General features: G+C 41.6%; 2 protein-coding genes across 3 annotated transcripts; both read right to left on the reverse strand.

Moving 5' to 3' along the window:
• Positions 1–2,310: 2,310 nt before the first annotated feature.
• Positions 2,311–8,822, reverse strand: LOC310863055 (2-dehydro-3-deoxy-D-gluconate 5-dehydrogenase; the record flags this gene model as incomplete). Its single annotated transcript, XM_083771177.1, is given in 9 exon segments — positions 2,311–2,514; positions 4,100–4,125; positions 4,128–4,168; positions 6,607–6,706; positions 7,357–7,440; positions 8,084–8,265; positions 8,729–8,773; positions 8,775–8,797; positions 8,799–8,822. Coding segments are annotated over 9 exon segments (729 nt in total).
• A 5,704-nt stretch (positions 8,823–14,526) lies between these two features.
• On the reverse strand, positions 14,527–21,572 carry mitfa (melanocyte inducing transcription factor a). 2 transcript variants are annotated; one of them, XM_083770771.1, is made up of 9 exons: positions 21,456–21,572; positions 20,219–20,431; positions 19,908–20,003; positions 19,269–19,383; positions 18,884–18,967; positions 18,522–18,578; positions 17,585–17,660; positions 17,267–17,414; positions 14,527–15,684 (listed from the first exon to the last, which is right to left on the reverse strand). In XM_083770771.1, exons 1-9 carry the CDS (start codon positions 21,486–21,488, stop codon positions 15,295–15,297), a joined length of 1,212 nt encoding a protein of 403 aa, XP_083626897.1. In that variant the 5' UTR covers positions 21,489–21,572; the 3' UTR covers positions 14,527–15,294. The 2 variants fall into 2 exon arrangements, with proteins under 2 accessions (XP_083626897.1, XP_083626896.1); XM_083770770.1 differs by having other exon boundaries at positions 20,201–20,431.
• Positions 21,573–22,141: the final 569 nt, after the last annotated feature.

Genomic DNA, 22,141 nt, shown 5'->3' on the forward strand with positions numbered 1-22,141 from the left:
ATAATTACATTTTTCATACTCTAGAAATATAACCATCCACTATCAAACCACATTTAATTTAATGTACATTTGTATTTATTCATTATTTCTTTATGAATTCATTCTGATCGTCTTCCATGTCCAGCTGTTTGCATACTAGAATTGGAGAGGTGTCCTTTTTAATCATAATCTCCCCACATATACATAAAGCAGAGCACATTGTTATTGCCCCCAGATAATGGCAAATAATGTGTTTGATAACCTCTTGTTATAACTTTGTCCTTAGCATTAGCTGCCTGCTTTTAGACTGCCCCTTAGTGGTCAAACATGGAAACACTTTCCAAATGGCCCAATTAATAAATGTGTAATGTGCAAGTGTAATCTTGCTCTACAAATGCTGGAATAGTGTGATATTGCACTGGGGGAGAAAAAACAAATCTAAGAATAAGAATCCCAATAATATCTACTATACAGCAACTGTCTTTCAACAGCTGCAGATAAATAGCACAGAGTAGAGGAGATGATCAGATCTCTCACCATATCTTAATGGGATCCTCTCACTCCCCATCCCCATTAATGACCAATCCCCAATTATGTAAATTAGAGTGCGGTCACTAACAGTGAGAAGTTGAGGTTGCTCACATATAAACACCAGCACTGTCTCGTTGTGCAGAAAGTGCTAATTGGTCGCTCCTCTGGCATAATTGCAGTGACTGAGGTCACGTCCTCGCCTAACCTCTACTTTAAGTATTGTTTTTCAGCACACAAACAGTACTGTGAGCAATTAATATGGTGCCTGTGAGCACCACTTGGGAAACCAATTGGAATGGTCATGGTGGAGAAAGTGCTGGACAGAGCAGGTTAATGTGGTGCCGAACCACGAGACCTAGAGCAGCACACAGGAGTGTGCAGATAGTGTATCATACATCTCATTGTCACCCTGCTTTAGTGTGAATATACACAGTAGCTTCAAGTGTACAAATGGAACCCGTATGGTCCCAATTGGTTCCATTACAGTCTCTGGGTTAACGCTGGAGATTTTACTCTGCAAGTGCACACCTACTGTATAATACAATAGATTCATTATCCTTACTGTTAGGGGTCGCTGCCTGAATGAAGCTTGATTTATGCTTGGGAGTTATGTGTCGCTCAACATAAATAATAATAATAATTAGAAATAATGAAGAAATAAAAATGTCTTCATGTTTAGTTTTTTGGGCTTTTTTGGTCGTGTGATGTCTTTCGACCCTTTGTTGCCAAAGCATAAATCAGTCTAGGTTCTTGGTGTGCTTTTGACATTACAGGATTTTCTGTGTCACTGTACATCATTAAAGTGCCATACGTTTCACCATTCATCACAAACACAATAATACAGTTTAGCTCTGCTAACCAGTTTATTTCAGTTGTAAATTTAACCAGAATGTAAAGGCCCTCATAATGTGTATCAAAACATGGAAGACAAATTCCTCTTCAAGTACACTCTGCACTGGTGGTTTCAGCGCTGGCTTAGGATAATCAGTGATATCTGTATAAAAGAATAGTTTCCTCTTTAACATTATCTTTATTCCGTTTTTCATCAACAAAACATTCCTTGACATTGGACTGCATGCAAGTAAAATGAAATACAAAGTAATCTATACAGCATATTACATAAAGGATGGCAGGAAATAAGGTGCACATACAGTACAATACAACAGACATAACCATTAGTAGCAGAATCATTTTATATTAAAACCTACTGTATAAAGTGTGGTGGGAAAAAACATACAACAGATGTCAGGGCACCATCTTGATTCTTGACAGAACAAACTGGATGCATTTAAAGGCCTTTAAAGGCTTGGATGATCAAGTCTTTAATGGAATTAACATCATGTAATAGCAAGATTGGCAGAGTTCACAGTTTCATGAAACGGTATCACGATACAAACCAAATAAACACTGGTCCCACAGGAAAAGTGCTGCCAATCCTAGATGCAGCAGACAGTAGAAAGCCAGTGCATTCCTTCAACAGTGATAATGATGGTGAACTTGATTTACAATGAGATATTATAATGCTTTACAATAGCAAGATCAAATGCAGCCATATGGGGGGAAAAATCTATTAGCATCAATGTAACTAAATTAAGACAACATGAATGGAAAAGGGAAACGGCACAAAAGCTGATGATATGAAAAGACCTTCATATACAACTATAGGTTTTCAGAAGGTTCTAGAGACTTCCCGGTGTGACTGTATTGTACTGTACCTGTTCTGAAGGGACAGAATATGGGTGCTGCCAATCCCCAAGAGAGTAGTGCCACAGTCCCTCTTCCCCTTCCACTCGGCTCTCTCTACCACAGACTTTGCCCACCCTCTATGACTAAGTTATGCCCTGTCATGTAGTCAGAGGCATCAGATGCCAAGTAGACCACTGCAGCTCGCAAGTCTGTCACTTGAGCCAGTCTACCAGCAGGGATATCTGACAGCCAGCACTGCACCAGAGGACTCAGACTCTCCGAGTGGATGAGAGGGGTGTCAACAATCCCCCTGAAAAGCTAGACAGGAAGCGAGAGAAGGGGAGACAGAGATGGAGAGTGGAGGGGAAAAAAACAACAGGACAAAATCAGAAGGCATCACACTTCAAAGACATGAGTGGCAGTGTTGTTTTAGAGCCACCACGTTGGTGACAAAAATATACCCAATTATGTCTTGAAGAAAAAGGCATCTGTGTGGCAGTAGGGATGATATTTACAGTGGGATTGGCACCTTTAATGACTGGCATGTCTCAGGAAGTGCCAACGGGTATAAGTAGAAATCTAGTGTAATTTGCTTAGAGCTGATGGTTAAGCACTTATTATATTTCCCTGCATTTCCCTGACAGTCATACAGTGATCTCAGACTGAAATATAGTTGAGCTTCTTTGACGCTGAGAAACCGTGTCTGAGCAGTGCCTACACTACAGGTATACTGCATTTGTTACTGTATCCCTCAAGCTCTGGCGACATTGTCTAATAGCTCAATGTCAACATGAGTCAATCATAACCAATGCTGTTCTCTCCACTTAATAAATGTATCACAGGCCCATCGTTTGAATAAACATGTCAACATAGAACATACCGTTGTCTAATTTAGAGACGCCTTGACTTTCTGCACAATTGATGTGACAGTGACTAAAAGCCGTGAGGCCTGAATCATCTTCCACCGATGTAGTCCTTTGCCTTGATATGGAATTCCAACATTTGGCTAAATTAGCACTTCCAAGGAGCATGTGACACCTTGGTTAACATATTCCACCTCAATTATATTTCTCTTCAGCTGCCCTGTTATCTGGAACCTTTCCTGGCAATCAGGGGTGCTGTTTTCCCTCAGCCAATTTTCTAGATAATGCAGCTTATCACCGCTGCGGCTAAAGTTGCCAATGGAATCAGGCTGCAGTCAACCTCGCGAGCACTAATTGTGTCCCTTTTTTATGCATATTTACCGACTGTCACTTCAAAGAAATCAGCAGCCCATTGAGACACCCAGTTAGCGGGAGGAGGGGGGGATTGCTTCTTTGCAAATTAAAATTAGCAAACAAGCTGGCGATAAATAAGGCGGAGCGTGGCGCGTGAACGGGCGCTTTGTTCTGGGGCTGTGACTGGGCCCGGCTCAACCCGCGCCACCGGATGGATTTGCTCAGGGACGGCTGGGGCTAAGGGATGCTCCACTTAACACAGACACACACAGCCCTGCCTCTGTTCTTCCTTTTTCTTCCTGCTGCTCAGCTTCACAGACAAATAGATACAAACAAGGCGCTATTGTTGTGGCGACACTTGGAGTGAGGATGCTAATTTGATTCACTAATTGAATAGAACAATTAGTACAAGTGTTTGGTTGATTCATCCCTCAAGACGTCATCTAATTAAGCACTGATGCATTGTTTGAGTACTTAAATTAGTGCATCATTCTCAAATGGGGCTCTTCATTTGAAAGCAAATACACTAATCACTACTTTGTTGGCAGCTCTCAAACCGTTACTTACAACACACCAGCACATTTGACAACACTCGAACATGGACTGGTACATTTCGGTAAAAGTATGAGAAGTTGACGCTTATACCGATATAGAAAACACTCAAATGTGAGATGCAGGTGATGTGCTCTGTCAAGCCATTCAGCTCTCAGAATTGTGTACTTTTGACAACTCCAGCCTTGGACGTATTGGTGCTTCTGGGGATAGAGCAGTGCACACAGAGTGGGAGAAACACTCATTATCACACTATTTCATTCAGATAACATTGTCTAATAATGTCCTGTTGTTTTTATTTAGTTCTCAAGTTGTAATTATTCATTTTGAGTGGTGCTAGCCCGTCCTATGTCCAGCTATGAGGCTTTGTGTAAACACAAACATTGTCTTAACACAAACATTGAATGCCATTGACAATGAATGGCCAGCTTTGAGTGTTTGTGTAAACACAAACATTGAAGACGAAGGTGAGGACGCAAATTGTGATTGGCCGGAATGAGATGATGTATGATAAGAGCGCCCCTCACTTCACAAGGGTGTGATTTTTATTCAAATTCCTGTTTTTTTTTTAAAAGGTCATTCTATCAGCCAGAATAGAAACAAAACTAAAATGTGTTCTTTCTTGAAGAGAAGAGAAGTGCGGCAGCCGATATTTAAATTCGAGGCTCTTCTGGTTTCTAGTGGATACTGCATAAAAGTATCTCCATTAGCTGCTGGGGACTCATGTGGATGGAGCCTTGTAAAATTAATTGCTTGTAATGTCCAGTTATGCACCGTCCTCAGCAACAAAGGCAAGGCGCCATTTGTTTGCCTTGACCATCACAGATGCTGCACGCTGCATGGGATGCTGGGACAGGGGCTCGTTTTCCGCTGGTTGATTAATCATCACAATGAAGGCTCCAAGTTACATACAACTTTAGTAGTTAACCCCATCACCCGGCGATCTGACTGCCAAATGACTTTAGAGAGAGGCTGGGATGATGAATACCAGCCAGCTGCAGAGAGGCAGGGATGGATCCTGGGGAGGTAGGCTGGAGCATCCTGCAGATTGCTCACATGAACGCAGGAAAACAGCCAATGAACAGGATGGTGAAGAATTAAAGGCAGTGTAAGTGATATTCTTGTTTGAAATGCTTTGTTTTAGTCATTTATACAGTAGTCTATATATCTTTTCTTTTTTGGGGGGGTTATCTTTTCTTCTGATTGGATCACATTGGTATCCTGACCTGAAAATACATATGCCGTTTACTAAAGAGCTGGAGAAACAGCTTTACTGAACAAACACTATTCTGACATTTTGCACTCTTTTAATTAATAAGGAAATAGCAGATCTACAAGCTCTCAATGTGTCAAGCATGTATTTTCACTATTCGTCATACGATGAAGTGGGCTTAAGTGGTCGATAGACAGAAATAGACGACCTGCTACGTTGTGGCACTGTGAGGGCAATGTAGAGTAGTATGGTGTACGGTTGCGTTGAAACTTGAAAGTGTATGTTCATTGTTTCGGGCCTGGGCCGTGGCTCAGCGGTCCAGGCACCTCGGCTGGTAATCCAGTCTGTCAGTGTGCCGCGGGTTCGACTCCCGATCCCGACTACCTTTACTGCACGTCACCCCCCCCATCTCTCTCCCAATTTCCTGTCAGCCTTGCGAAGGCCACAAAAAAACAATTTTCTGTGTGTAGGGGAGGTTAGTAGAAGGTGATTAGAAGGTGATGGCAGAGTGAGGTATGTCTGCACTGGGTCGGGTTTGGACTGGGTTGAATAAGGGTAGGTTAGGGCCTCGGAGGAGGAGCAGAGCCCAGGGCTTACACGCAGATTGAAGGTGAAATCCGATTTATCAGGACAGGAAACACAGCTCAAGAAGCCTAACAGCACTAATCCTTGCTCGAGACCTGATGATATGGCTCCAAAATACCATTCAGAAAATGCCTTCATCCTTCAAATAAACCTGCATTGATGTTTTCCACCCATGTCTTTAAGAGCAGTAATCCCCAGAGAAGGAAAGGGAGAGCTTCCTCCAAAGCCCTCTTTAACATTCACCCTGCTACTTATTGCACATTTTAAGTGAGAGAAAAAAAACATGCTCTTTATCAGGCACACCCATACATTTTGAATTCTTCTGGGTAGATAAAGAGTTCAAATGATACACACTGACTTGAGAAGGGAGACATTGAGCAGTCTGTTGTAATACCTATTAACATGCGGCTGAGATGGCATAACTTTGACCATGAGAGTCGCAAATCCCTTTAACCGCAGAAAGGTCATCTTGTAAACAAGATCAAAACAGAATTCAAAACATGAACATATCAACTTGCGTGCAATAAAACTACAGTCATGTCCACAGAAGTCACTGCAATGCTGTCCATCCTTCAGAAGATGCAGGAGATGAGAGGGGCTGTGGGACACTCATTCTATTTAGCAGATGGATATGAAGCTGTCATTGGGCATTTTAATTGGGCATTTGTGAACCCTTTTTGAGCCTCCACTTGGCTAGAACAGGTCCCATCTGATTACACATTATGACAATATTATAACAGATGTCCAGACCAATAAAGTAGATTCCTTAAGGACTGTGTGTAATGTCAGTAATTGATCACTGTTTAATGCTAGCCTCTATTTACCAGCATGCCCCTGTTTTACAGATTGCTCTTGCAGTTGGGACCAGGGTCCATATGGCACAGCGCTTTACTGGCGATTTGACTATATTGCTGATAAAGTGTTGCGGTACCTCTGGAGTAACCTGTTGGAAGTAGAATATTATACACTGGCCCCCGTGAATTATAAAGGTTTTCATTAGGTTCTCAGTAAACTCTGAAAGCATCTTCCGCTGTTCAAACAAGACTGCTGGCACAAGCTGCCCCTGTTGGACTCGGGGTTGCCTTCCACATCCTCCAAACATCTCCACTGAGAGGGGATGTTTATTATGATGCAAAACCGCCCAGGCTAGACGCAATCACAACACATTGTACTTCCTGTTACACACACAGTATGCGGGGTTGGAGGGATCTATAGACTGCAAAAGCTCCATGAATCCTATTCTGAACTTTATTTTATTTTTGTTCCCCCCCACCCCCCCCCCCCCCCCCCCCCCCCCCCCCCCCCCCCCCCCCCCCCCCCCCGCCCTTTAGTTTACTTGTAGATGCTGACATGGGCAAGACCCAGTTAAGTTTGGAAACTGATCTACATTACAATATAGGATATACTCTGTTGATACAAAATGCCTCTCTTGTGGTGTGTACTAGAGCACATAGCTGTGGCAGATAGTGGCAGAGATGTATTCACTCATCCTGTCCTCCTCCCTGCCTGACTGTCCATGCCAAATGGAGAGATTAGAGGTAGACACAGACTGGCTCCAGAGAGAGATGGTAAGGGATTGGACTCATCACTCACCTATTAGACTGGCAATGGAAGCTGTGTTGATAATCTTGCCGTTTCCTTGCTTCAGCATCACCGGATCTGCTGCCGGGGGCAAGGCTTCAGGGGGGAAACAGACATGTTAGACAGGTTATTATGACACTGACTGATGACATGCAATAGAAAACACACGCCATCAGGGCACCTTGGTGGTTCTGTCACTTGACCACATGTAGTAACTGCAACGTTGCAAGACTGATACCAGTTTGGGACCCAAGATAATATATGTACACCATTCTTTCCAACCTCACTTTACTGTCGGTCATCATTGTCCAGTTTAAATAAATTACATATTATTATTGATTATCATTAACATAACATTCAACATTATGGGATCCTGGGCTTGATTGCGCCACAAATCAAAAGTTCCAGGATTGTTGATTCATGACAATTGCATTGAGTTGACAGATGTTCATTTTGTAAATGATTGTTTATCAAGCGGACATGGCTCTGATGTGGACATTACTCAAGCGAGTTTGTCTAGGAAAACTTTTAAATTAACTCCAGTGGTGCAGACTTGATAAACAGTGTGTTTATATAAGTTAATAATATTTCACAGTTCACACTGAGGTAATCCTATTTAGCTCTTGAGTTACTATATTTGGTAGCACCATCTGTAATTAGGATATATCCTCCTATCAACTGTGCTTTGGACTTGAATACATTATTAAAATAGGCAGTTGATCAACTATAAATGAAAGACTCAGGTTGACATTGAAGGGTTTGTCCCTTTCCTCAAGACTGGTGTCCTCGCTGACTGAGTTCATGTTGATTCCAGCATTTTTTATAGCTCCCCCATTTAGGTATAATACTACAGTATCAATCATCATCTGAATGCTGTCTGGTTTGCTTATGTGTGTTTCAGGTGAAATGCTGCTGATATACCTGTGTCAAAAACAAAACCTTTGTTATATCTATGCTCCACAAAGGCATTACTGCAATCACAAACGGGTTCCTGAAAATAGTGTTGTGTTGTGTTCTTGTGTTTATCATTATTTTGTAAAAGAAACACTTAACACTCAGGCAGTGGGTGAGTCGATGCATCTATTAGTAGACTAGACAAGGTAGAAATTCCTCTGGAAATTTAATCTCGCCTATTTTCTCCTTTAGTAGACTGCCATCTGCTGGCTAAAAGAAAACATCACAGCAAGATTGTCTTTCTACAGAATCAGCCTCATCATAACAAAACATTGACGGTAAGTACTAGATTTAACTAGCATCAATGTCACCGCAAAGTTTCTGTAAACGCTAGATTTCTCCTTGTGATCACTGTGTGATCCCCGACCTCTAAAAGTGAGCTCCTCCACCACGGCCTGAGCCTCCTATTGGTAAAGGTCCCATCACAGACACGTTTGCCCGGGCCTCGCCCAGGGCATGAGCAAATGCTCGCCCTGCCAGTATCTACAGTTGTCACATAAAGCCACTTTGCCATCAAGATGCATTTCTCCCTAACACATCAGAACCCTGCAGTCTCATGTGCTACGGTCTACTGTAAGATAACCTGTAAGTGATCCATGCCACTATACCGTGGTCGATGGGTGTCACTGCATGCTTCTCTGCTAGAAGGTGTCTTTGGATGGTGTTGAAGACACTGGAGAAGTCAAAAGAACATGGGATTCTGACAGCGTTGTTGTCCTTGGTGTCAAGATGAATGTTCAGGTAACTCCCAAGTCTGCCTAGTAATACGCGAGGGGGTCAAGGTGGCGTCTCACTAGAGGTTTCAGGTGTTGGCAGTACAAGCCGCTTGACGGCCTTCATGGCCTGTGATGTTAAGGTGACTGGCCAGTTAGTTGTGAGGGGCAGAGGGGTCACATATCTTGGGTACCAGGACAATGCAGCATGTCCTCCACAGCTGAGCGGGCTCCGCTTGCTGCTTGAATGGCCCTCCTAAAGGCCTCACCGATGGTTTGTTGGGCTTCCTCCTCACGGAGGATACAGGCTGGGGCGCTAACCCATACTGCTCACCCGGGCGCCGTCTACATTCCAGCTGTCACCCGTCTATTCCTATGAGTCACTATAAATAGAAGGACTATCGCATGGATGCACCTGGGACGTATCCTCAGTGATGTATCCCAAGGTCATTGGGGTTTCGGCCGGGTCTCTTGAACATCATACCCCTCACTCAGGCGACCCAGCCGGGGTGATCAAGTCCCGACTTATGTCCCAGTAGGCAGCTACCATCAATCAATCCCACTAGGGCAAAACCAGGGCCACACAATCCGTTGGAACTACTCCAGAACAACTCTGCCAGGGCTGGGAGATACGCTTCTGGCGCATGGAAGGACTAGGCTCTGTAATTATAAATTACATTGTGTTGATGACTAAACCTTTCCCTGTGTTGACCCAGGTTACTATTGAGCTGGTTAGCCCAGTTATTTGCCCAGTAAGGCAGTAATACTATATAGTGGAGCTCTAGACTCACACTTTTTCTTCTTTTTTAATGCCTCTGCTCTAGTGTGAGAGTGTGTGTGACACACTGTGCACGTGCAGCCTGTGTTTGTAGGGTTGTAGCCCTTGAGTTTGCTTATTTGCAGTGATCTTTAATGTTTTTTTATGGCCTCCAGTCTTTGAGTTTGCTTAGTTGCAGTTATTTTTTTTATTGCTGTTTATGCCTATAAGGCCACTGAGTGCATCTTGTTGTAGTAATCTTATTTCCGTCTGAGCTATTCCATGCTTTTCTCTATGTCCCTGTTTTAATCATGCCTAAGATTGGATAGCCTGTTGAGTTTGTCGTTGTTGCGTTCTATAAAACAAACAATAACATGGGTGGGCGTGAGACAGACAGATGCTTGTATATATAATTTTAAGAAAAACATGATCAGCTAGAGAAAAAGGGCACAGTGGCGCAGTAGGTAGTGCTCACAGCTAGAAGGTCCCGGGTTCGATTCCCGCCGGGGATTCTGTGGTCGTTGGGGGTGTGTTCTCTCCTTAGGTGGGGTTGGTGAAAGGGCCTTTCTGTGTGGGGTTTGCATGTTCTCCAACCTAGGGTACCCTCACAAAAAACATGCAGTAATCCTGGTAATAGTGCCTCCTCATGGTCAGCCGCCTGACAGAATAACATGTTCCTTCCACGCGCTGGCTATGTCCTACCGAGGAAACTGAAGAAGCGCCCTGCTCACTCCACATGCATTGAAGAGTTCGGGCTCTCTCTAGGTTGGCAGAGAGAGAGAGTAGCGCCCAGGATTACAGCTTAGGCAATTGGTTACAACATCGTGGAATAAACTGTAGGTTAAAAAAAAGATAGTCGAAGAGAGTTTATTATTCAGTCGCAAAGATTGCTCAACTGCGACACACAATAGTCTGACACCCTACCCCTAACCTAACCCTAACCCTAACCCAATAGTCTGACACCCTACCCCTAACCTAACCCTAACCGCACGTGGAAGCCACAGGTGAGTCTTAACCCATTCTGACCTGAGATCAGATTCATAGTGGTTTTCCACTGGACACACACTGGTCTGATGAACCCATTCTGACCTGAGATCAGATTAAAAAAATGTCAGTCGTTCTTCGATTTTTCAAAAATGGCAGACCTAATCCTTGAATGAATAATCAGTTGGATAAATATGATCTGAAGTGGGACGTGTTCCTCAGTCATGTTGCAGGTCCCTTGGTGTGATCCATGGTCAGGCAATGCCCTCTTGATTGTTTATTGTATTACTACACATTATGGTACGGTTGATGATGCTGCGTTTGGTCGTGTAAATAATGTAAACTATTTTCATATTTTAATTTGATTTTTCCTTTTTTTTTCTCCTTTATTTAAAATTTTATTTGTTTATCTTATCTATCTTAATTGTCTATCCATGAATACGTACTCTGCTGTTGTTGCTTGTGTTTGTATTGTAGGTCTTATGTTTTATGTGTTTGTAAAAAATCTAAATAAAGTACTGGTCATAAAAATAAAAAAAATGGCAGACCTACAAGCTCGTATCGCGCCACTCGGTGGCGCGATATGAGCTTGTAGATCTGCTATTTTTCAATAGCTAAAGCACGACACGATGCTAACACCAAAATGGGTGCCCGGTCAGAATGGGACCGGCCACGTATGTGTCTTAACCGGCAACGCATGTCAGAGCCACGGGTGAGTCTTCTTAACCGGCCACATATGTCGGATTATTGGTATGTCAGACTAACGTACACTGACTAGTGTTTTAACAGGAACAGTGAATAAAGAAACGGGCATATTCAACAATGACTGTGATGCTCTTGCATTAGTGTGTTATGTAAGGAAAAGCAGAAGTGCAACTCTTCATCAGACTGTGTCAGCAAGAACTGTCTGTCGACATCCGTGCATAAGCCGCCTCATTACAAAGTTCAGTGGTACAATAAACATAGGAATACAACCATATTCTCCACAAGTGCATGTGTGGCATCCACAAAGAGATGCTTAACCCCTACATCAAATTTCTTCTGATGAAACATTTCTATCCTGACTTCCCCCCACCGGGCATGAGGCATCACTGAATGGTTTGATGATTTTGAAATTATATGAATCATATTCTATGGCCTGCCCTCACAGTCACAGAAGATTGTGAAGACAGCAGTCTTCACCATCATAAATAAAACACATTTTCTTTTCTTCTTTTGGTTCATGGTGGCCCAATAGAACACCATACTAATTTGTCACCTATTTGTTAATGGAAGAATCAATATACATATGTGATAAGTTCGGTACACTTGATTAATTTGATTCTGTGGTTATTTCAGACTTACACATTTATCTGGTATAGGAACATTATCAAAATAGCCATTATATATTTTGCATAAGAATAACAAATCTATACTATTATGCTCTGCATAGCCTGCAAATAAATTATCTCTGAAGATGGGACACTATACAATAAATATCAGCCTTGCAGTTGCTTAATGTTTATATGAATGGACCATATATACCAAGACCATATATTCCGAGACCATATATATCCATATCCATATCATACAGTATGTATATATATATATATATATATATATATATATGTGCATGCTTGCATAGACAAATAAAAAACAAACATCTTGATTTGCACATTTGTTCTCAAAAACTGTTCAATCAATAGTTGTTAATTTAATGCTACTGTGTACTTCCACACAATAAATGGCCCTGGGCCCAGGCCGTAGCGTAACGGTCTGGGCACCGGACTGGTGATCCAGTCGCGGTGTGCCGCGGGTTCGACTCCCGAACCCGACACGGCCTTTACCGCATGTCATCCCCCCATCTCTCTCCCGTTTCCTGTCAGCCTACTATCTGTCCCTTAAAAAATCAATAAAAGGCATAAGCCGCAAAAAAATATATAAAAAAAAAAAAAAAAAAATGGCCCTGGTCATGTTTTTATTCCTAAAGTCCAATCAATAACGGCTCGTTATCAACAAAGGAATAAATGAATCAATCTGGAACAAAGAGTCCCATATGATTGCATTTGTTATTATACGCTACATTTTATTTTAAGTTATGCCATTTTATTTTTGGGGTGGTGCTTAATGTATAGTAATATGCCAGTAATTGTCAGTGATGGAAAGTAACTAAGTACATTTACTTAAGTACAATTTTGAGATATTTGTACTTTACTTGAGTAATTCCAATTTCCAATACTTTTACTTCTACTCCACTACAACTCAGAGACAATTATTGTACTTTTACTCCACTACATTTATTTGAAAACTTTAGTCACTAGTTACTTTGTACATTTTTATTATTATTACAAAACATACATAAACCATTTCATATACATTTCAGCCATTTGAAAATAGCCGATCTACAAGCTCACAATTATTTTACTTTTGGTACTTTAAGTACATAGTGATGCCAATACTAAGTACATTTTGAATTCCGGACTTTTATTCGTAACAAAGTATTATATATATTTCAGTATTGGTACTTTTACGTAAGTAAAACATTTGAGTATTTTTTTTCCACCACTGGTAATTGTTAAAGACCAGTGCTTCTATCATGTGTGGAACCATCAGATTATGAATCAGTCCATGACAGATTTTGGGTGCTAAACCCACGGCTTATGAAACACTGCAGTAAGTTGTTAAGGCTCTTGTTGAACATAAAATGTAATTTCTATCTATTCCATAGAAGTATGGTGTGGCAAACTAGAATGTAACTATACTAGAAGTCTGAGACCATATAAGAATAAGAGAAGATCAATAGCATGGTTACACGGCTGCAATAAATAAGAAAATTCATCAGTAGAAAATCACAACCTTTTGATGTATAAGTATACAAAAAGGTCCATCTCTGAATTACAAAAAAAGGTAATATTCTGTAACTTGATACCATATTCCTAACAATTAGATGTATGTTGTAAAATCCCAACATTTGGTAGGCTACACAATTGTCAAATTAGATAAAGGATATGAGATATCCCAAAATATTGATAAAACTCCAATTGAAGCCTTTTCACATCAGACATTTTGGTGTATTGCATTCGTAAATGCGCTGTGAGGGTGGCGGAGCACACCTGTGGTGCTCGCTGGTCTTTTGTAAATTCACCCCAGAACAGGTAGAGGGAGACCTAGTAACACTAATCGTGGCTGTGTTTCATTAAGTGTTACCCAATATGAATCAAGAATCAAGAGAATTAAGAGGGATTTATTTGTCACTCGCTCATACAGGTACAAGTAGTGAAACATTGCGGGGACATACTCCACAGAGACTGTGCTAACACAACAATACAGTAGAACAACAAGATAATAAAAAAGGTAATAATCCTGGATTTAATGAAGTTTAAAAATGGGGGGGGGGGGGGGGGGGAATGCATGGGCAACTCCTGTGCAGTTAATTTGATACTGGCTCACAGAAACACCAAAATAAAACACAACCACAATTAACCTTATTATTACCCTCAGCTGCAGTGTTATAACATCTAAATATTTAGTGTGAAAGGGGTCCATTACCCAGTGCTCAGATCATTCCAAACACCAGTGAATTCTTTGTGTTTTTCCTTTGCTAGAGAAACGCCACATGTGGGGACACTGAATTATTCCCACTTTAAGGGGTTTAGCAGTCAATTGATGAATTGTTGAGCTACTGTAGTTCAACCTTAATCAAAAAAGGAAAGTAGAAGATACTTTGTGATGTGTGTAAAATGAAGACTCTTTTACTTTATCAAGCTATCTCTGCTGGAGGTTAGCCGTTCTATGACACAGCCAGTGCTTTTTACCCATCCTATAACTACTATAGGAGCAGTGAGCAGCCGTTAGTTGTTGCTCTCGGAGAGCATTTAACCCTAACCCTTTCTCAGGGACACTGACACTGTTTTTGTGTGGACCCCAGTAAGACTAACTGATTGCCATGGCAATGTGGATCCTTTTTCAAATGAACAAATAAACTTTGCTCAAGCCTGGAATCGAACATGGGACTTTTGGCTTCCAGTCTGTTTCTGTCTGTCTGTCTGTCTGGCCAGATAGCTAATCTTGCAAACCACTGGACCGATCTGCACCAAACGTATGTACACTGCCAGTAGACCATCGAAGTACCACTTTATTCATAAATATGTTTAATACTGTTAAGAAATATTGTTTTGAATTTTATAGCGGTTAGTCAATGAGGCTCGGGTCAGGGCTAAACCTGGTCATAGATGACATGACTGCTGCACATGAAGTCCCAGATCTACGTTGGAGACATGCTATAAAATGTTGCACCTTCACATTATTATTTTTAAATTGTCAGTAAAACTGAACTAGTAGGTTATAGTAACATATCTGAAAACCAGAAATTCAGTGATATCTCCCTTTAAGAAATGTTGAAGGAAAAGGAAAGGTAGCTTTTCTACATAGTAGTACTGTAGCTTCAAGAATACTCTTAAATGCAAAGTTGCAAATTGAAGAGGATTTGTGTCATGGCAGCGGCCTCTGTGAAGGGAATGCTACAGATAGAACTGTCATTTTGGTTTGCGGCGTCAGGTGCTGCTAACAGCCGAGGTCTTTATCGTCCATGCTACAGCTAGAGCTGCGGCGGCTGCTGCTGTTGGAGGTGCTGGGAGAATCGGACGACAGCAGGGTGTCGCTCTGGGTGATGGGCGACAGGTTGTCCTTCAGTTTGCTGCTCTTGGAGCTTCCGTATGATCCAATGTCTCCACTGGCATCTGTGTGGATCTGGTCAAATGTAATGGTGCCATTGTTGAGGTCCAAGGTGGTTGGGGGTGACATGTCAAGGCCTGAGGAATGCTGGTAGAGCTCTGCGGGGCATTCACCCAACAAGGGCTCTTGTTTGATTGCCCGAGCCATCAGCTCTGAAGTACACATGGAAGGGGAGGACACCACGGTAAGGCCGTGAGCACGCGCCTGCATCTCTAGCTCCTATAGAAGAATACACAAAATTAACATGTCATGTCATCTCATCGAGACTGTTTTACTTTAACTAGATGCCCTGCTGTAGAGCACAGAGTCTGTAACGATGGAGGTTGGAGATCCATGCCCCACGTCACCCGGCTATGCAATACCATGTCAGAGTACCTGTTCCACCCATCTGTCTGTGTCCCTTTTATGCCCATATACAGTATGGAGATTTCTGTATCTGTCTCTCTGTGTCCCTTTTATAGGTCTGTGTCAAGCATGCCCAAATGTAGAGTGATGTGACGTCGGAACAGGCCAGCTCCATGTACGGACACTGGTCCGACCCACTCGACACCGGGCACTGCACTCCCTGCATGGATGTGGAACACGTGTGTCCAATTTGAAGTCGGTGGGGCAAACAGTTCTCGAGTTACGTGCATTACAGACGTACACACAGACAGACATGCAGAGACGTAGTGCATTTATAGATATAAGCGGTGACCGTTGGAGCCTCTACAGCGGTGCCCTTTGGGCACTGACTCAGGTCTGATACTTAACGTACCAGACATATGTCCGGTGGGCCGACCCGGGTGTTGGACCGGTCTGGGACAAATGTTAAATTAGTTGTCTGTTGGTTGTGTATCATTTATGTTCTGTGAAAGTGGTGGTATTAACAGTTTCCGTGCCGCGAATGGATTACTCCAGGTTAATGTCGCTGCCGTATCGGACATACCCGCCTTTTGTTTTATGTGTTTAATCCGCCGTAATGTAATGAATCAAAAGAAAATCCGTCTTCGTCGCGGAGTATGAGACTGGATGGCTTCGCTGTGATGACGAAACCGGAAATCGTCACATGCTGTGGGCTGCTAGGGCTTCTGGGAAATTGAGGCCAATGGAAATGCATTGGTTGCAACGCCTCATTGAAACCAATCTTGTGTGCGTCTTCCGGGTGCACCAAGATGGTGGATGCTACACACAGATCATAACAAACCACGGGAGCTTTTTTTGATGGATTTTCGCGGATTAAAAGCCCAAATAATTCAGCGTATGCTCTAAAGGTAATACAACAATCTCGGCAGTGAAGGGGGGTTGATTAAAATGCGGGTTAATCGTAAAAAACAGTCAAACTGTTAAGGCCCAGGAGGGGTGCTTAAGGGTGGGCACACGGGGACCAGCGGAGGGCCTGGTTCCCCTTGGCACGTTGTTAAAATGTTAGAGTATGGAAGAGTCCCAGGGGCGGGCGGTTCTTTGGGCCGCGGGACCCCACGCGGGACCCCACGCCTTAAGGCCCAGGAGGGGCTTATTTATTTCAAGTATTTTTATGTGCCTCGATCCCAAAAGTTGGTCGAGTATCTGCGCACTGGTTGCGGTGGGCCAGCCTGGGCCAAATTCCGTGAAAATGTCAGGGCCGAATCTTTGTCCCAGTCCAGGCTTGTGTCCGGCTCTACAAGCAACACATGCTCCATAACATCACTTCCCATGACATAAAATCAACCCGATCCATTTGATTACATTTGGAACACAGAGGGTGTACAAATGTAACGGAGATAAATGAACACGCAGGATTTTACAGCGCGGGCGTGGTACAGTAGCTTGGCCTCTTTACCTGTATACGCAGCATGAGGTGGCGGTTTGCATGCTCCAGCCTCCTCTGTCGGCACTCCAGCTCTTTAGCTCTCTGCTGCTCCCGCTGGAGCTTCCTGATGTAGTCAACCGAGGCTTTCAGAATGGTGCCCTTATTCCAGCGCATGTCCCTGAGGCATACAAGGGACAAACGTCTCCAGTCAGAGTCGGCTAAGCAGCTGACCATGACAACATAGACTTCTTAAAGGGCCCTGGGCGCTAAAAACCCGTCACATTCCAAGGCTTTTGAGATAAAGAAAATTAGGATAGTAAAAAAAAAATTGGATGAATAAATACTCACGGATCGTTTGACTTTGGAATCAAGGTTCCAAGTTCTTTGATACGATCGTTGATGTTGAACCGCCGCCTTCGTTCAACTAAATGTAAAAAATATATATATAATAAATAATAATGAAGAATAATAATATAGAATAATTAAACCTAATACAGAAATCTAATGAACCGAGTCTTTGGTATAATATGTAAAGTAAAACAACAAAATAATCATCACTTTACAAAACCAACTTTTTAATATATCCTGCCCAAGAATGGATTTTGTTAATTTTAATTAAGTTTAATAACGAGATTTTCAAAACATCAAATTATAATGCACACTCAAATGTACACTAAAGAGTACATTTTACCATTCCATTTTACCATGTTCTCTGTGGTAACCAATTTTATTTACACTGTTTTATATTATTGAATGTAAAACATTCAATTAGATTTGATATCAAATGGGAATATTGGAACGATAATAATAACCCTAATATGGAAGGCTGACCAATAGCATGACCATATAGAGCAGTCCCGCCCCCTACCAGGGCCCAAGAAATGATTCTCCGTTCATTTTCCTCATAGACTTTTCAAAAAGTATTTATTTAAAGACCTTTTAAGCGTCGTACAAAGCCAATTCTTGTCGTGACAAATCATGACAACAAACACATTTTTTTGGGCCGAACAACGAATTAGAAAGAAGAAAAAAACACTTTTTTTGTTGTTTTTCTTATAAAATATTGTGTTTATTGTCACAACTCGAGTTGGCTTTGTCCGCGGCGTAACCGTCTTTAAATAAATACTTTTTAAAATGTCTATGGGAAAAATGCATTGGGAATCATTTCCTGGGCCTGGCGTCGTCATGACAGGGGGTGGGACTGCGAACATGCAAAAATATGATCATAAACATCTGAGCCAACTTCTAGCTCTAAACGATCAAAGATATATCCAGGCTGACTTACTTAAATTGTGATTATCTTTCTTCTGCCTCTCTTTCGCCATTGCCCGGACCTCAGCCTCTGAAAAAGATAACAATACGAATTGAATGGGTAAATGAAAACTCAGTAAATAAGTATGTTTATCTATTTGTAATTTTGGAAACATGTTAGATTATTGCATTGTTTTCCATATGCTTTGACAACAAGCAAACATTTACATGTACTGTAGGCTACTACATGCGAGAGTTCCAAAATTACATCTATGTTTTTGCACTACTTAAGTTTGTTATTGTGCAATTTGATATATGTATTTCATTATACACACACAATACTTTAAAATATAAAAATACTAAATTGTTTGATCTGCTTTGGTTTGCTTTGCTTACCTACTGGATAGCCCTCTTGCCTTTGATAGTTTTCATACTGGCTACAGGGTCCAGGCTTGTCGAGTACATGCATCATGCCAGAAGCTGGATTGGACACAATATAGGCATACAGTGGACAATACACAAGTTATATTCGTCATTCATTCTGTCTAAAAAACATATACAGTATACCTTTTTGTGATCATGATACCTTATTCTAAGGGTTGGATCAAATAGTAGTTGCAATTACTTTCTACGTGTACAGTATTAATTTATTTATCAATTAAGTTGACAGTTAAATTATCATCAGAATGTACCATACAGCACAGTATTGTAGGCTACAGTATGCTGCATGTAGTGGCAAATACTAAAACAAAGTAAATACTATATCCACTTGAGAAATCACCTGCATATTCCCTTTTGATGGGTAGACTGGAGGGACAGGAGTTGCTAATAGCGAGGCCTGGCGGTGGAAGTCCTTGGTTTCCATACATGTCCAGAAGGTTACCAGATACAGGTAGCTATAGAATGGGGGGTGGGGGGGGGAAATATTGTTTAAATTGTGTGAATCTATTTATTATTGGTTTTATTTATGGCACTCAGTTTACACACACATTTACTCAAAGGGCCACAATGGAAATAAGCTCTCAAGCTTTTTTTGTGTTTTATGCTTTTTTTTTTTTTTTAAGATATTTTTTTTGCGGCTTACGCCTTTATTGATTTTTTTTTAAGGGATAGAAAGTAGGCTGACAGGAAACGGGAGAGAGATGGGGGGATGACATGCGGTAAAGGCCGTGTCGGGTCCGGGAGTCGAACCCGCGGCACACTGCGACTGGATCACCAGTCCGGTGCCCAGACCGTTACGCTACGGCCTGGGCCGTGTTTTATGCTTTTGACAGATGTGTACAAATATGTCTTGCATGAGCATTAAAAAATCAGTCACAAATGTGTCATATAGGCCTATGCAAAGACATAAATTGTCTTGATTTATGCATGATAATACATGTACTGCCAAGGCAAAGGGGCCTTTTTTAAAGTTAGTTACCGTGTTTGTAATTTGGAGTGTTGGGTCCATAAGTCCAAGAAGATCTTCATTGTAACTTGATTCAAGACTAATTATATCATCAATAACGTCATCCATCTGCAACACAAGACATGACACATTAACATTCCCACTAAGTACTGTCATGAAATGTCACTTACAACATATCTATTACATAAAATATGACAAAACATAAAGTTGCTGGTTTTGTCATGCACGTATTCTGAAACATAGGATCATAATGTTCCCTGATGATACCACTCAACGTGGGGTCCTTGACATGAAAAGGTTTGTACCTCTCTCTCAAACTGTACCTCTTTCTCACAGTTGGAGCTGAGGGTGAGGAGTGCCATGGGGCTATTGGGGGCGCTGCTGCCAGGCCCGGGGGGCATGCCGTGCTCCGGGGGCTGGCTTGGGCACTGGCTGCCTGCTTTTCCTCCCAGAGTGGTGGAGAGATACTGCCTCACCTGTTGCCTCTGAGCCTGTTGGATGTGGTACTTAGTGGGGTTCTCCAGGTGGGTCTGTGGCTATGCAAGACAGAAAGAAAAGTACATTTGAAATACATTTATGTTTTCTTTTCTTTTTTTCTAGATCAGATGGATAATTGGTTATCAGCGATGATCATCTTTGAGGCATCTTCTATCTGCCTCTTTCTAGACGGGTGAGTACCTGGTTCACCTGTGGCTATACCATAGCAAACTGATGTGTGTGTGTGTGTGTGTGTGTGTGTGTGTGTGTGTGTGTGTGTGTGTGTGTGTGGCACTAATCACACAAATCACATTTCGGAAACTGTATTTTAGTCAATCAGGAATCTGTAATCAATTCCTTTTTAAAAGTAACCCCTTCCAAAGTATATAGTATTACTGTGACTACAAAAGTGCAGAGCATTGCCTAAATTATACTTTGTCGTATGACCATGTCGCTTGCCAAAAATGAGAATGAATGAAGTGTGGTTAAATCAGTTCTTTTCAATTAGAAACACAGTCCACATTTAGATGACTGTACCTCTCAAGCCCCAGAAGCTGCATTCACAACATTGGTCATACTGAATGCAAAACTCTGATCGCAAGGGTCGCCGGCAACAGTGAGCTATGGCCAGTGATAAGATCAGTCAGTGGTTTCATGCACCATAAAGTGATGTAAAACAACACAGTGGGTCCATTCATAGTACTATGCGTTGGGTTAAAGAGCACCAGAATCAAACTTATAGTGATCACGGAACATTTAGGGCTATATCTTAAATCCCTTATTTACTTTTACTATTTTGAAAAACCTTTTGAAATATTTAGAATTTCCAATCTACAAGCTCACAACGTGTCGATGTAGATTGTCTATGAACATAAAATGTGGCACAAGATAAGGCCCTTATTCTAGGTCCTCATAATGTGCTAGCAATATAGCAAACAGCAAACAATACAGCAAACAGTACATATTAATAGGCTATACTGTAGCTTCATCTGAGTAAATTGCATTGTACATTGCTGTATTTACATATTTCCAAATCCATACAAGTTACATAGTTTAAACATAGAACATTGCAGCTCATCTCACCTGATAATGGCTATATTCAAGCATCTCCAACATTTTCTAAGAAAATGAATGGTAAGCAAGTATCTACAAGCAGAAGATAATCCCTTTGAGTGGTCAGTCAACAGAGTGAACAACAAGCAACAAGCCACAAGCCAATGTGCAAATAAGAGGAGCCACTAGTCAACTTAGTTTATCAAGGATTTAAAGATCATTAGTTACGCAAAATAAGAAAAGGGGGAGGTGAAAGACAACCATCCTCCCACTGTTGTGTTGTTTCTAGCTAAACTATGAATTTATGTCTATATAGAGTTCATTTGACGTCACAAGCTCCATCTTACAAAGAGATCATTCTACTAGAGGGCCACTAGTCTGCTCGCCGAGGGCCAAGTAACGTTTCATCTTTAGTTATGCTCATCTAGTATAAAACATTATTTGTTCTGAGCACCATGGATACAATCAACGCCATTGTGCCTTTACAAACTGGTTGTAGGAACATCCAAATGTACGGTAATATTTAGAACCAAATACCAATACACACCTATTTATTTATTTGCTTGTACTTTCAATTGATTGAAATTGATGCTAACATCAATGTTCTCAATGTTGAGGATTTCCAAAGCGTGCAAGAAATGCAGTGCTCCAATATGTTATTTTATCTACGTTTACCTTTCAGCTCAATTTGTACAAGTCACTCTTGATACTATCCC

Source organism: Protomyctophum parallelum (assembly GCF_964188405.1).
Source record: "Protomyctophum parallelum genome assembly, chromosome: 8".
Taxonomy (NCBI): Eukaryota; Metazoa; Chordata; class Actinopteri; order Myctophiformes; family Myctophidae; genus Protomyctophum; species Protomyctophum parallelum.